Below are 16,256 nucleotides of genomic sequence, written 5' to 3'. Positions count from 1 at the left end.
TATTTTTAGTGACTTCACTGGAGCCAGAATTGTCTGTATCTTCAAACAAATACTTTCACAGTAATTAGCCCTGGAGATCAATATCAACTGCTGATGGTATTGAGCTGTAGAATGTTATTTGCAATAATGGTTGTGACAGAGACAAATATCTCCCCCTCCTCTTCCAAAGGAAACATAGAGGGAGGAATCATCAGTCTTTTCAGAAACACATCAAGAGAATTATAGTTTATAGAATGTCCTGAGTTGGAAGGGACCCACAAGGGTCATCAAGTCCAACTCCTGTCCCTGCATGTGACAACCCCACAGTTCACACCATGTGTCTGAGGGCCTTGTCCAGTCTCTCCTTGAACACTGTCAGGCTTGGGGCCGTGACACCTCCCTGGGGAGCCTGTTCCAGTGCTCCACCACCCTCTGGGGGAGAAACCTTTTCCTCATGTCCAACCCAAACCTCCCCTGGCACATCTTCCTGCCATTCCCTCGGGTTCTGTCCCTGGTCACCAGAGAGAAGAGCTCAGCGCCTGCCCCTCCTGCTCCCCTTGTGAGGAAGCCGGAGCCCCATGAGGTCTCAGTCTCCTCCAGGCTGAACAAGAGAAAAAGGTCAACGTAGTCAGAGGTCTAGTCCTGCTTTTCACTAACTCTTTGGGCCAGAGCTCATAGTCTGCTCTGAAATCACACTGCAACTAAAAAGGTGGCCTCACCAGATACCTACCTAATGGTGTAGCTGTCCGATACCCTCCCAGGTCATTGCTGGGGGAAAGGCAGTGTGGGTAGAATATCTTTGCAGTTTAGTCATTTCAAAGTATGAAAAAGGTCTTTTGAGGCCACAAGGGCAACTGCTGGCTTCCTGAGATTTGCACTGATTAGATCAATCCTGGGCTAGGGCCAGGAAAGGATAAGGAAGGATGAAAGTTTGACTTCAGACCTTCACGTCTCCATTTGTCCTACAATCTCTCTATATCTCAGCTGAGCCAAGAGAATCTAGCAATGTGCCTATACAGGAGATTTGTGTTAGATAAACATTTTCCATTTAGAATTTTAAAATATAAAATATACCTTCTTGAAATACAAAAAGGAGGATAACCCCCTTTTCAAGCACAGAACAATACAGAATATAAAGATATTCTGTATAATCATTCCGTAATTGTTCTCAGTTTTTCTCCATTTGTTCTAATGACTGTGATAGCAAAGAAGTCACATAGGCAGTACATGTGCATGGCACAGCTACAGATAATAAAAGTTTAAGCTGAAGAAATGAATCTCTCTTGTGATACTTCAAGATTTATCTATTAATTGCTTGCCTGTGGTTTCAAAACTGACAAAAGCTATCCAAAATTGCACTAGGAAATCCTCAGAGTTCAGTCAAATCTCTGATTTAGTCAGCTTCAGCTATCACTACCATCACCGGTTCATCTATAAATACATCTGCTTTCACAGCATACACATTCTGAAACTTGCCCATTGCCTCCTCAGAAGTGCCGGGCTATCGTCTGCTGTTAGACAAGCCCAGCTTCAGCAAAGCCAATGTGAACCCAGCCTAAAACGCCAAGCCCATCCCGTGTTGTTAGCTTTGATAGCCGCTGCTATCATTTGATAGTTTGCTTGTAGCCAGTCCAAGTTGGCAGTGTCAGCCCAAGCTGATTGGAGCTGCAGACATTTTTGCTGACTGGAGTCATGCTATCTTTGCCAGTTTGCTGGAATAGACACAGACACTGATTGGGTCATGCTGAAAACATTCCTGTCCTATGAAGCAAGTCTGTTTGTATTTTAGGTTTGCCAGGACTAATGAATTAAAAATCTTGGGCTCGCCACAGTTTGCTGCTTAATAATGCCTGTGACAGAAGGATTTTTTCCTCCCTGAAGTGTGACAGCATCATAATTCCTCGTCACTGGCAAAGAGAGGAAGGAAAAGCGGAATTGTGGAGAAAAGCGGAAAAGGGTGATCCTTTGGGACAGCAAAGTCTATGGGAAGTGCAGGTAGCAGCATGTTGCCCTGACAGCTGTCTCAGCTTCTCAGACCTTGTCAGTTTGTTGCTATGCAGCAGGTGCAGCCTTTTCTTTTATTGAAGCTTTACTCCATAAAGGCAACGACAAGCCAAGGCAGTGGCTGGCCCTGGATTATACAAGTGCAGACACTCCGCTAAGTGAGGTAAGGCAACAGGTGTGAAAACTGAACTAAATTGATAGAGCTGTAACAGCGCTTAATCTGAGTTCTGATGCAGATTTTTTATGGAGAAACAGCAGCCAGTTCTTTAGGCAATTGTTGTGAAGAAGAGAGCTGCACATTAAATCTCATTAAATTCCAGGTTGCCCACTCACTCTCGTCTCTGTCTACAGAGATATTATTCTCCACGCATGAAGAAAGCAGGTGGGGAATCAGGGCGGTCAGTCTGCATGTTTCCTGTGTCACCTGCACGCAGGCTGCTTCCATCCCTCTCTCTTCTCTTTGGTTGCTTTTTGTAGCGAAGAGCTTGAGGATTCCGCACAAAAAAGAAGTGTAAAGGGGTAGAAGCAATAGAAAAAAAATGGATAGCAGGATAATTGTTGTGTGTAAAGATAAGATTTATTTTTGTGGATCAGAATAAAATGAAAACACTCTCGTGTTATGGTAGAATTCACCATTGCTTATTGAAGGGGTATTGATTTTTGCCCTCACATAGTAGATGGTTAAAAGAGGTAATTTAAAGGCATCCAGACCACGAAATATGTGACTGGGGTAAGACAACAGATTTATTCCTAGCAATATTGTTATGACAACTTTAAAACCTCTAGCAGAATGCACAATTCTAATTTCTTAGGCTATGATATGAAATGTTAAGTATACTCTTATGTGGAAGATCACTTGAGGTAATAAGCAAATGTCAGGGGAATGTGTTCTACCAACACAGAATGATGAACAGCCTTGTTTCAAGGATGTGCTTATTGTTTAAAACCTTTTTTTTTTTCTTTACCTTGTATTGGAAGGTATGGAAGGGAAATATCAGAAATAATTTTGGATTAGTAGTTCTGTCGTTTTTTAAAAACAATGAAATGTCTCAAATGTTTCTTATAAGATGAGGATCTGGGGGGAAATAAAGAGATCAATATTGCTCAGAAGGTTAAATTTATTTCATCTAAATCAATGCACTTCAAAATAAAATAATTCACTTGACTCTAAGGATATTTTCCTGAGTCTAAAATCATACACTGCGGCAGTTTAGTTGACTTTTCTTTGTCTCTGCCCAATAGATATCCGTTCAATTTTTGTATGTCTTAATTATTAGTTAATGGGGAATAAAGAATGATCTCTGATATCCTTCGTATATTAGTAGAAAGAGACACTCTCGGTTCCAAATAAGACATTCAAAGTAAAGATTTTAGATTATTTGTTGTTATTTTAAGAAAAGATTATGCACTTCAAATAAACATTTCTTGTGTAGCATTGCTACAGAGTAACCATATCACTCTGCTAGCTAAATATTAAGACAGACAAAGCAAATAAAAAAGAAATGCTGAAATTAATGGGCCCAATGCAAATTTAATATTCTTCCACTGATTGCTAGGCAGTCATACCAGGAAAGGCTTTGATTCACTTGTGCATCATCAAGAAAGATTATAATCCTGAAGTATTGTTCCGTTCTGTTGACTTTCTGAGACTGCCAAATAATTAAGTGTAAATTAGAATGAGTTGTTGGGATTTCCATGAAACACAATAGCCACTTTACTGAAAAACTGCAAGACTATTGGCTTAGGAAACTGGCTTTTGTTTTCACTAACTAAATGCTGTGTTGTCTACTGACATGTGGTACAGCTTCTGGTAAATTAATTGTATTTTCCTGAAGAATTTGGTTTCTAATTGACTGAGCAGTTTTTATGGCAATTTAAAAGCTACTGTCATAGTTGTCCACATAGTTGGTATGGATACAATGCACTCCGGATGGCATAGTCTTCAGTCCTAAAATAATTTCTTTATGGGCAGATCTTTTGCGTGCACGAAGTCCCACTGACTTCGTGTTCTCTGCACATGTAGCTAATCAGAAGATTAATATCTGTGAATATTATTAGCTTTGTGCTAGATATACAAGGAGATTAAGTTTGTATTCAGCTATTTAACAGAGTTTAACCCAAACTGTTCATTCAAAAGGTTAAATATACATAGTAGGGCTCTGAGTACAACTTTTGAGTGTTCAGACATGCTTTAATTATACCATTATGGATCAGTAGTTGCTAATTCTTTTGTTGCTCAACCATTCTTTAGTGCCCTGCTTGAAATGAACTAGCAGTTTTCTTAATGGACAGGGTTTCATCTCAGTAAAACCACTTTTTGGAATTGGTGGTCTCAGAAGAAAGACTGAGGACTGAATAAGGTCCCGATCCGGGAGTCAAGCCCATGCAGACAGACCCCTACACCTGCACAGAGTTCCACTGAAGAATCACCACCAAGGTTTGGAGACCCCATAACTTTCTGGTCATTCAGTGTGTGACTATGGGGCACAGTTTGACTGGGGGAGTATGGGTGGAAGGTAGGAGGATGGGTGCCTCCTCGTTGGCACCATGTGGAGTGGTGTGCACGTTTCCAATCACAGGGCAGGCTGGGGGTCATGTTACTCTCAACTCCCCACCCCTTCTTCCTTCTTCACCTTCAGAACCAGGCAGCATTGCCACGAGTCAAGGCTTGCTGAAGGGGCAATGGCGGGGAGCAAGCAGGTGAGGAGAGGGGAAGCTTCCTTTGCCATTGTTCTTTCTAATCTGTAACTAGCAAAAGAAAAGCAATCTCTGCGCTGAATTTCGCTTTAACCGTTTTTAAATGGAAAAGTGAAATGATGCTCCCTCAACTTTGATTCTGAAAGTTGCTTAGCTAGAATGAGAAAGGTAGCTGCGAATGCATGAAAAGCATTAAAACTCAGTTGTTGAATGGTGTCACGTGCTCTGTAATAAATATATTGTTTGTATTATTGCAGCTGGAACAAACGAGTAAAAGCATTGACTCAAGTGCCCACATGATCACCACCGCCAGGGTACCTGCTGATAAGCCAGTACGAATTGCCTTCAGCCTGAATGACTCCCCAGGTACAGTTTAATTTATGGGGCAAACCTCAATGAAATAATTGCTTTTAAATTTTACATGTTCTTACAGTTTTTACAATATCAAATGAAGTCCAGTGTTATGGTTGGATTTTTTTCCTAAGTGATTGCATGTGATGAATTTTCCTGTCTGATAACTTTTAATGTTTCAATTAACAGTTTCATTAGACTAATGCCACTAGACTGACAGTTTCGATCTTAGCTTTCTTTCAGTGGTTTGTGGAATATACTGAGGACTGCAATTAACTATCAAATTTACCTGCATATGCAGTATGTCTGATTTTAAGGAATTTTAAAACAAGTAAGAGGGTTTTTTGCATTGAGGATGAGGCTAGAGCAGGAAGAGACTTTCCCTTCAGCAGGAAGGTTGGAAAGTACCGCACATGCCCAGCTTAGTGAAAGGTTTCAGGAAACGGATGCCCCACATGCCATGTTCCATGAGAAAGCAGCAGAAATTTCACTGACACTTATCCTGTCAGCTAGTGCTGATTGAGCATTAATTTCCCCAAACGTACCCTGTACACACATGGGCCCTTTGGCTTTCGGAATACACAAATATTATCAGTTTGCACCTTAAATATTATTGACATCTAGAGAGCTGTTGCCAAACAGTAACAGTCAGAATGAAATAAAGTAAATTGGAAGCTGGGAAGCATCCCAAAAAATGTTGGCTGTGTTCTTGCTAAAGGTGAGTGCCTGGAGTCAAGGTTGAGATGTGTTTATGGCATGAAATATAAGGATCTCTGATAATGATACCTGAAATCCACTGCTAATCACTGCTTTACGGGATGGTATGCATTGTAGAATAATGTGTGAGGCCACTTTCTGAGCTTTTTGTGAATAAAGTCTCAGCTTGAATACGATTTTCTAATTTAAAAAATATTTTATAATATGCATTATCTTTCCTAGCTAATTGTTGTGTCATATTAATTTCCAGCTACAAGCCTGAAACAGAATCTTGTTCCCTAAGCAAGGAAATTTAAAACCAAACATTTTCGTATATTATTGCGCATAACTTTCAGCTCATAAAGATTAGTGATGCAGAAAGATTGAGACAAGGAAGCACATGTGGCTGTCTAGGTGCGCTTCTTTAATAAATTAAAATAATCTGGCAATTACATTTTTATTACAGAAAGTAATAAGGAATCACTCTCATCTCTCAAGACATAGTAACATGGTAAATTTCTTATAGGAATTATGGCAAAGATAAGTCTTGAAGAGAGATGTAAAAGGAAGGACAGTGCTCTTACGAATTATGGAAAAAGAATGCTTATGTGAGACACTGAAAATGAGTCAGGGAAAGCTGAGACCATGGGAAAATCAAAGAGACGGCAGTAGGAAATGACAGGGTTGTGAATAGCTTGGAAGGAGAGGACATGAAAGGCAGGAAGCCTAGCTTCCTTAACATTGCATCATATTTTATTTTTTCTTTTCTATCCTGCTAATAATTCCAGCCTCTCTCATAACATTTAGAGAAATAAACTCAATTACAGAAAGGTAATCTTTTCTGCTATATTTTGTTAAACTTTTCTGTAATTTTGAGTCCTTAATTGTATATATATACAAGTGTTCCTGCAGTATGCAATCCAGAATCTCTGTGAGTACTGATAAAAACTAAATAGCCACCAGTAAAGTGAGTGCCATGTTCTCCTCTCCATTGCATCCCCTTGGGGGCTATCAGGAGATCTAAACCAGCATACTGTTTTACCGCGTCACAAGAATTCTGCTCTTGGTCTTAGCGGTAAGCCTGAATGTGGTTATTATATTTGATATATCTAAAGAAGGCAAAGGAAATAAACTTCTATGAGATTTTAAAGTTTTCAGCAGAACTTAGTTGAATCAAGAGAGTACAAACTAGTATTTAACACTTTTTTTTTGTTTTTAAGATGAGCTGAAAAACATTTAACAGATAGACCTTTAGGTATTCCATACTTGGTGCTTTTTATTTTCTCCTTATGTTTTAATATTTCTTTAGTTTTTTTTTTTCTTCTTGACAAGGACATTTGTTTTGAGCTCAAACAGGAGTTACCTGCTGTAAGTGTGATAGTAAAGCATCGAGTGAGGCTCATGTACTGCTAAGGTATATACAAAACTTCTTCACCAGGGCTGAGTGGTGAGGGAATCTGTCCATCTTAGGCTTTTCCTTAAATTTTACCTTACTTGAAAGGCACAGTGACAGATTTCACCAAGAAAGGCTGCATTCTTCTTCTGGGGGTTGTACAACTGCTTACTAGGAGGAACTGGCAGCATAACTAGATATAAAAAGGGGAAATGGAATGTTTCTTCTGGGTGGTGATTATCTCACTGGCTAGGATTGTAACCAAGCACTGGGTGTGAGGAGCAGCGAAAGGAGAAACTGCTCTCAACTCATGAGAAGAGATTACTGTGTGTTAACTGACCTATAAGACCGAAGCTGGCTTATCCTGAATGTACAAGAAATAATTTAATTGTGTTATATTATTTGTCAGTCAACACCTGATGACTGAAATACTGGCCAGCTTTGTGCAGTATTTTTAATATGAAAGTAGGCTAACCAGTTCCTTAAAAGTCTCAGGAGCAGCCCATCAGTATGTGCTATATAAGAAGACAGTTTTATTGTGTATCTCTTATTCCTGTATATATAGATATCTATGTTTGGCTCTTTTACTCAAGTTCACTAAGCTGTCATCAAACATAGGTTTCCCAGGGTGTGTCTGCACACCATGTTGCACCAGTTTGACTTAAGGTACCTTTTAAAATTAATTAATTTGAACCATATAATTTCAGGATATCACTTGGAAACTAATGCAAGTTAAACTGATTATGATGTTCTAAAATTTATATGTGTTCCCAAATAGAAAGTTCATTGTTGTTTATCAACATCAATTAAATTAAACCAATGAAATTCAGTATGTCCTAATTTATATCACTAACTCTTATTTACTGAATATATTAAGATACAATGATTATAACAGGAACTTTATTAAATTTAGACAAGTGGATTTGGTTTGTGTGATAGTTCTAAGGGAAGGTTTTAAGGTAAACATCTCTTTGCCTTCCCTCCTAGAATAAAAGCTTGAAACGAGCAGAAAAGCTCTGCTAGTGACATGTGGTGATTAATGACTGGTTTTGAATTTACTAGTACTTTCTTTTGTTTGAAATCAGCCTACCTCTGATATCACTCTCCAGAAAAATCACTGATAACAAAGGCAAAACATACATCTTCTAATGAAACCAACAGACTGTGGAATGGTGTAATATTTTTGCAAGCATAGCAAATGAGTTATTTTACTCCTCTTTATGCCTTTGCTATGCTAGTGGCTATGAAGAATATTTTGCTGTTATAGTTGGTCATGCAAGACTGTTTTGCAATGGTTGCTTCTTCAATAGCAGCCTTCAAATCCCTACTACATCCTCATTTTGGTTGTAAAGGCAACAGAGGCCTTCCAGCAGATAATGTATTGGCTGAAAACCAGCAGGGACTGCTAAAATATCTGGCTAAAATTTACAAAGCTAGTTTCCTAAACTACACCCAACCTACAAGTAAGTGGCTTGATCTTTGGGAATTGAGAAAGGAACTTAGGTGAGATACCCTCAAGGGGGTGATGGCTGTGCATTCATAGGCTTAGGTGAAGGTATATGGAGTAGGAGGGTTTTGCTCTTACCTCTTCTGCTATGGGCTGTTTCTATTTTTGGGAGGTCCACAACTCTTATTATTGAGCAAGCCTTCATAGCCTATTCCTGGGTCAGGCAGTGACCATTCCCCACTATTTTACGAGTGAGGTAACTGTGAGGTTGTGTAAGGTCACATCAGGCAGGGCTGTGAATAGAAGCCCGGGAGCTTCAGGCAGCAGTGCCAAGTCGCAGTCACTTAGCCACACAGCCTTCCAGGACAAATTCGATGAGTCCATGCTTGTCTGTCAGTAACCAGGGCTGGAGCTGCTGGATCTCACCACCCTCCTGGGGCCAAGACTGGACCCCGATACACAGTTTGCAGGTGTTGTCCCACTGCGAGTTGCAGTGCTTGCAGTTGAGTTTGAGCACTTTTCCTGTGTAAGGGCTGATCCACTTACAGGATAACAGCCTACTTATGTTACCAATTTAATTATTTAATTTAAGAGGAAGGGATCTGAATACACTTGCCCACGCACGTAGGAGAAAAAAATAGTACCTGATTGTATAATTAAAGACTAGATCATAACTCAGTTACTCAAGGAAGCAGAGCTGTGATTGGCATTTCCTAAATTTTGAGTGCTTGATTTAGCAACTTTAACGTGCTTTCAACACATTTACATTTTTATGTTCTGTCTGTCTTTGTGAAGATCCTAGAGAAACTGTAATTTGCAAGTTTATACTGCAAGTAAATCAGATGTTGTTCTTATTTATTCATTACCTACTGTATTCATTACCTACCATAGTATTTATTCGTTACCTACCGTAGCCCACAGTTCAGCTAAATGGAGCACCCATATAGGAAGAGACTGAGGTGTTACACTTCATTGTACCAGACATTGTGTCATTCAGACAGCGAAGTGTGAGGGATTTCACTTGTTCATCCACATGATGGAGATCTGGGCTATTGGAATCTCCAGAAGGCCAGAACATGATCAAAAAAGTGAAGCTTTCCAGAAAGCATGATTCATTCTCAAATGTGCAAAGTTAGCATGTATCAGGGGACTGAATGCATCGGGACATCACTGGTAAGTAGTAAGCCCTTTGTATAAAGACAATCAGTCTTAACACAGTTCAGCCTTCTATATCGGATGGCTTGTGTGAATCTCTGTACCACACATTAGAAGCCCATCTCACATTGGTATAAATGGGTGCTATCAGCAGAGGGACAAGAGCTTATCTGGACAGTGAAGGCTGAACAGCTTTAGCCTTGCTGTCCCTACACAAAGCTGCTCATCAGGCCATTTCAGCATGAAGGTGCATTGGCTGGGCAGCGTGCTTAGGGAGCTGCTTCTTTTGTCATGTTTTTTGTTTTGCTGCAGGAATGGTCGGAGAGCTGCCTCTGATAGAAAAGGGTATTTTGTCTCAGCCCCACTGATGGAAAGCAAAAGGAGGGAGTGATTTCCCCAGAGACCCTCCCTCAGGTGCTCTCAGTTATAATGACAGTTTTCAGCAACAAGCAAAGTGCCTGTATGGACCTGATTAAACAAACACGAAAGTCAAGCTATTCCATACACATGAGCCAAGTTTTTGGTTAAAAAAACATTAACTCTATGTGCAGAGACTTCATCTTGTAATCACAGTACAGGTCTTTACCTTTAGCGCACCTTTAGATATAGACCTTCAAAATTAGTTTCAGGATCTATGGGAAATCAGGACGTGCTACTCATTTAGAAATCGTGCGACAGATACTTTAACTTAGGTGGCTGGATGAAGTCCCTGATCAGACTCTTTCACATCACAGGTTAGTGCTGTTGAGCTTTCTGGGATGGTCATAACATTCATATGCATATTTGTCCTCCTTTCTCGTCTTCTTTTGACCAGAACCTTGACTCATTTCCAGGTACAGCAAGTTTCAGTCTCTGCTTTTTTTTTTAATTTTTATTTTTAAACAAAATATGTTTTCCACAACCAGCATGAATTGTAAAACCTTTTTATTGATGAATGACAGGGAAGTGAGCAGTAAAATAGTAACCACAGGGGTGAGATGCGTTTTGTATCTGGTGAAGAATCAGCCTAGTTATTTTCAGGGTTTTGTGGGACAGAAAAGCCATTAACTTTATTATAAATGGGTCTTTGATTATATCAGTGATTCCTTATAACAATCTAGGCACTCATTAAATATTGATAATAAGTTGAGAAAAGGAGAAAAAGAGATATTTCTGAATTCTGTTGTCTAGTTACGGATATATAGAATAGAAAAGAACAAATACAGACAGATAAGGAGAGGGTTATGAGAGTGTTTTGATCTTCAGAATATTTTCTTTGACATTTCAGACATTTTCAATGATTCTAATTTTCAGAGTCATAGATTTTTAAGGCTAGAATCCAATGTGATTTTGTCTGATCTCGTGTAACACCTAGTATTCAAGTTTGTACGGGCCAGAGTGATTATTTTGGAAGGAAATGCAAGAGTTTATATCTTTCCTTTTGACTTTCTGAAAACATACTCAAAAAAGCTCTAGGAAGCAAATGACTGCTGTCATTTGCTTTCCACTTTTGTGAAATCTAAATGCGTTTAGTTTTTACCAAGTGATTTTTGTTGTTATTGTTGTGGTTGTTACTTTGACAACAGTGAAATACAGACTGACCTGATGCAGTAATTTATTTCACTGGAAGCTGTGGGGAAGGTTTTTTGTTGTTCTTTTTGTGGAAAACAAGATTGCAGTTAGCTGTGAGGCTTTATCTTAATTTTTGAAAACTAAATACTTCAGCTGAAAATTTCAGAGGAGCCTAAGAGAATTAGGAAGTGAGAAAATTTTCAAACCACTGAAGTTCCCAACTTTTCTCAATGATGTTCTGCACATCAGACGGTGATTTAAACAAGTCTTAAACTAGCATAACTAAAAAAAACCCTAGCAGCTGTTCAATAGATGCTAGGGCAGGCCCATTATAAAATGTACTATGGTATGTCATAATGGTTAGGATACCAATATGTTCTATTTTTAGTACCATTGACTCAGTCACTTGAGTTCAAAAAATAAGCAGGGAACATCTGTTTATTGAAAGGATTTCCTTCATAGTAATTTCTCTATTCCATTGTTTTAGAATTATTTCCAAACTTTTTTACTTGTTCTTTACTGAAGATATCCAATATATTTTCTAATATTCTGACACTGCATTATTTTTTGTTTTCTTACTAATATCTGATGCAGTGAAAAAGTAATAACTGGCTGATGTTTCTTTAAAATTCTTGGAGTTGTTTTACTTTGTTTTCCTTAAGTTAAACTTGTTTGAGGTCCCTCCTTAAAGCTACTCTACCAAAGACTGTATTGCTGGAATTGTCAAAACAAATAGCAGCTTAACTGCTGTCCACGACTCTGGTCCAATATCTCTGTCAGAATATTTAACAGCTATTCAGCCAAATATTTGTAGAGCAGCTGTACCTCTAGTCAGACTGAGTCCTAGTCTGTCCTTCCTTTTAGCCTTGCCATATGATTCATCTTTCTTCTTTTAGAAGATTAGTCTATTTTTAAATATTGTACAAGAAAGCAACAGCATATTAAAAGTAAACACTTGCATATCAGCATGATACAATTCTATACAATTAAAGCAATTAAAATATTTTCCAGAATTGACATATTTGGGATATGGTGTGAAAAATGAAGTTGGGGGGGTAGAGAGTATGAATTCTTGATAATACTAGCAAGACCCCTACTCCATGAAAGTACAGAACTTCACTTTGTTTGCTGAAGAAGTTCAAAAGCTTTTGGTTTTGCCCTCTGTATCACTGTATTTTTTCTTCTTCTCTGGGCATCTTCTCTGGGCTTCTCTGGGCATATGGGCAGTCTCTGACCATATGTTAGCTAGTATGTTTATTCTTCATAGGATAGGGTGTCTTATTTTACTTTTTGCCCTAATGTTCTTTGCTGTATGACCACGAAGGGGAGGATGAAGAGATAACAAATAGTTGACAAATAATTTAAAGCCTAGTCTGTACTCTTTAAGAATATTCAGAATCCTGCCTTGATATGTGGTCCTCTAAATCTTGTTGGGGTGTTGTTGTAGTGTACAAGTCTGCCAACATAGAGCAGGTTGCGGGATCTGACCTATGTTAGCCATTTTCTCCAATGAGAGCCATCGTTGTTTAATTTTTGACACATTACAAATAACTGACTCCGTAAGACAGCTAATCGTAACCTCTTCACCTCTCGTAACCTGTAGTAAGATGCATAAACAGTCATCACAATCCAATGCAAAACTGATAGTGTGAAAGTCACTGGGAAAGAAATATTGCTGTGGCTAGCCGTGACGCTACCAAGTATGATTCATATTTCTGATCCCAGTCCAGCTACTAGTGGGCAGGTGTCCACACCACAACACTGACGTAACTGGCACAGTCTATCCCACCTTTGCTGGAAGCCTGTACTAAAAATAAAGAAATAAATAAAAACACAGTTTGGCCTGTTGTCATGAATGAACTAACTCCAGTCCGTAAGGGTTGTTATGTACAGGTTAGCATAAAGACAGTTCTTTTCAGGATGGAGAAATTTGTGGTGCCTTCCCCACTCTAATCATGTCTGTGTAGGTAACAGTCTTCTAGCTCAGGGGTTGCCAGGCTGGTTTGTGTGTTCTTGTGGCTGCCTTTAGGTGGGGAGAAAAGAGGTTTCTTTTACTGTTGGGATAGCCCTGGTAAGTCATTGTATTGTGATGGCAAAGATATCTTTCCCTTCATTCAAATAATGAACTCTTTGGTAGCAAGGATGCTGTCCTTGGAAGGTTCTTTACTTTGCAGTGTAATGGAGAGACCAGCAAAGATAGTTTGCATTTCTTGTTTTTATTAAATTATCACGTTCTGCTGCACTAACTGGCTTTGTTTGGTTTCTTAATCATTGTGAAAAAGCAAACAAACAAACAAACAAACAAACAAAACGCTTTCTGTCTTACCAGCACCTAAACATTTTCTGCTTGCCAACCCACTAGTATTTTCAAGGAGTCTATTAAGGTATGTCAAGTGTAAAAGATAAGCAGATGTGGAGATGTTTGCAGGATCCTGATATTATTGTGAATATATGCAATGTACAACTACATTAAACAGATAATTTGAAATGCCCTATTTTGTAGACACTGACTTTTAACATCACGTTTACCTTTTAGATGATGCTTCCTCTGAAAACTTTCCTTTGGCATTTCCAGATCTAGATCAGCAGCTGCAGGTAATTTTTTCTTTTTTTTTACTAGAGTTCTACTTCACCTTCACTATATATGTTATATGTTATATATGTTATGATAAAAAACTCCGGTTGTTACACTAAGGTGAAAGTTTTCAGTGGTGTTTCTCTAACCTATTAACATATAACAAGACTGTATATTTCCATAGAAGAAAACATTTCAAGATCTGCAGAAAAATTCATTTGACATTTTTAAGCCAATCGTAGGGAAATGGCTATTTGAACAACCTCACGTGCTTTTTAAACTTTTTTACAATTCCTGTGCAAAACAAAGCGTGTGCTGTACTGCAATGAAGAGAGTTCTTGCAGTTTTGATGGGAGAAGGAGTGAGCCAGGTATTATATTCTCCTGCCTGCAGGCCATGTGAAAACCAGCATGATCAGCTTTCTCTGAAGCATTCCAAGAGAATGCAAAGGTGTATTTTGTAGTGCCATCTTATCTCTAATCTTTGGTAACTAAAATCAGTAATCAGGACTGATGAGAGCCTCCTCACAGGTGCTCTAGCTCCTGCTGCGTAGCCAGCAACCCTGGTGGATGCCCTAGCAGGTGTCTGCAGACAGCATGGGACAAAAGTGGTGACCATTCCCATTTGTCAGTGCAGCACCATGGAGCCCCGATACACTGGACAGTGAGGTGGCAGTTGATGGCAACTCAATGGATCACCAGGCACAGAGCCAGCTCAGTATCCAGGGTTTATTCCCCTTTCCTCTGTGGCAGTTCTGGAGTGTTTGTTGGCTTTCGTAAACTACTTCAGATCATCTGTTTCCCAGGAGCATTTAGACTTCCTCTGATATTTCAATATGAAGGCAGTTGTTTCCTGAGTGTAAATTGAGAAAGGCATTAGCAGAGCGTGTTGTCCAATGATGTCATCCTTCCTGTCCCCATCAACGAGTGAGACAACTCTGGAGGGTTGCTGACTTAAAGGACTGACTCTCCTCTTGTGCTGCTCTCATCAAAACGATGACTGAAGAAGGAATGGAGGATGACAGACTGTTCTTGCTCTATCCCTCTAATCCTGAGAATAAGGGCAGGTTCTTTAGGCATAACTTGGAAAGGCTAAAGGAACGAATAGCAACCTGAGATTTGGGCTGAAAGGAACAGGGCAGTATGCTAGCCTCTGTATTCTGCTGATCTTCCAGTGCAGCAAAGACAATTGATGTTTTTTTCCCTCAGAAGAATTCTGTTTGAGAAAAGCGATATTTTTTCATGGCTGAGGCACTGAATTGAAAGCAAAGAACCTGCATTCTGTTTGCAACTCTTGTCAGTGACACATTGTGTGATCCTGGAGGAGCTGCTTCATCCATCTGCTCATCTCTGAAATGAGGTTAATAATTTTTACCTTTTTTGTTAAAGAGCATTGAGATCAGCAAGTGAAGACTACTCTAAAAGAGCAAAGTATGATTATCATTACTGCTGTTGGTACATAAAAACAAAATTACTAGTGTTATATGTAGGTACTTCACAGGACAAGTAATGATTATTTTTTATTAGGACTTTTATGACCCATTTCTGGAACATATAATGTACTCTAAACGTGTAATTTCACGATAGACTGAAATTGCCCCTCTGGAAGCATTCAAGTCTGCTGGATAAATAATCGCCTTTCAGTAAAAGTTTTTTAAGTACTCACTAGAGCAATTCCACTAAGTACACCCTCTTGGTCTGTTAAATATCTGACATTTTTTCAAGAGAACCTTCCTTTACTCTCATGATCTCAATATGATAGCCAGTTCAAAGAAACAATCAGAGGCTTTGATTCAAACAATGTTCTTTTTATTATCCTTCAGAAACTTTTTTGGGTAATATTGAAGTAGTTGCAAGGATAACTTATGAGGACTATCTAGATGACTCAGCCATTGAAAAGAATAGAGCTAGTGGTAGTGCTTCATCCTTTAGCTTTTCAAATGTGCATATTTATATTTAGATGCCTTTATGTTCAACCAGAGGCAGTTAAGTCACCACAGGGTTCTGAGCTGATGCAGAAGTAATGGTGCATTTAGCTTCAGTAATGAAAACTTGAATTTCCTTGCTTTTATCAATCTGGATCACAGCTTAAAGTTATAACTAATATAATTACATTATATTTATGTTGCTTTAAAATTTCAAACAATCAATATCTGTAACAAAGTTATAATTTACTTAGTTACATTTTCTTATTCATTGCTTTTTAAAATTGCTATAATCCAAACTGCTAAAGGTGTGTCAGCGCCGTGTAGCATGTGGTTGCAATTTATGTTAATGTAACCATACCAGCTTTGAAAAAGGTAGCTCCTGTGTTACAGAAGCAAACTACAAGATGGGCTTCACCAGGACCTGCAGAAGTACTTGTCATTCCATCCGTGCTTTTCCCTATCCCAAAGTTAGTTAGGATAA

General features: G+C 38.9%; 1 protein-coding gene across 2 annotated transcripts in view; it reads left to right on the top strand.

Moving 5' to 3' along the window:
• Positions 1-4,368: 4,368 nt before the first annotated feature.
• Positions 4,369-16,256, top strand: part of MAP3K7CL (MAP3K7 C-terminal like) — a 28,961-nt gene continuing 17,073 nt past the window's right edge. Inside the window, exons 1-3 of one of the 2 annotated variants that reach the window (XM_065653423.1) lie at positions 4,369-4,420; positions 4,938-5,046; positions 13,810-13,868. In XM_065653423.1, the coding sequence (XP_065509495.1) occupies positions 4,977-5,046; positions 13,810-13,868 (129 nt within the window). In that variant the 5' untranslated portion in view covers positions 4,369-4,420; positions 4,938-4,976. Of the gene's footprint in view, positions 4,421-4,654; positions 4,684-4,937; positions 5,047-13,809; positions 13,869-16,256 lie in introns of those variants that run through there. The other variant, XM_065653417.1, reaches the window with a different exon arrangement.

Source organism: Caloenas nicobarica, chromosome 1 (genome assembly GCF_036013445.1).
Source record: "Caloenas nicobarica isolate bCalNic1 chromosome 1, bCalNic1.hap1, whole genome shotgun sequence".
Classification (NCBI taxonomy): domain Eukaryota; kingdom Metazoa; phylum Chordata; class Aves; order Columbiformes; family Columbidae; genus Caloenas; species Caloenas nicobarica.
Note: the sequence above shows the minus strand (reverse complement) of the source record. Positions and strands in the feature narration are given on the sequence as shown.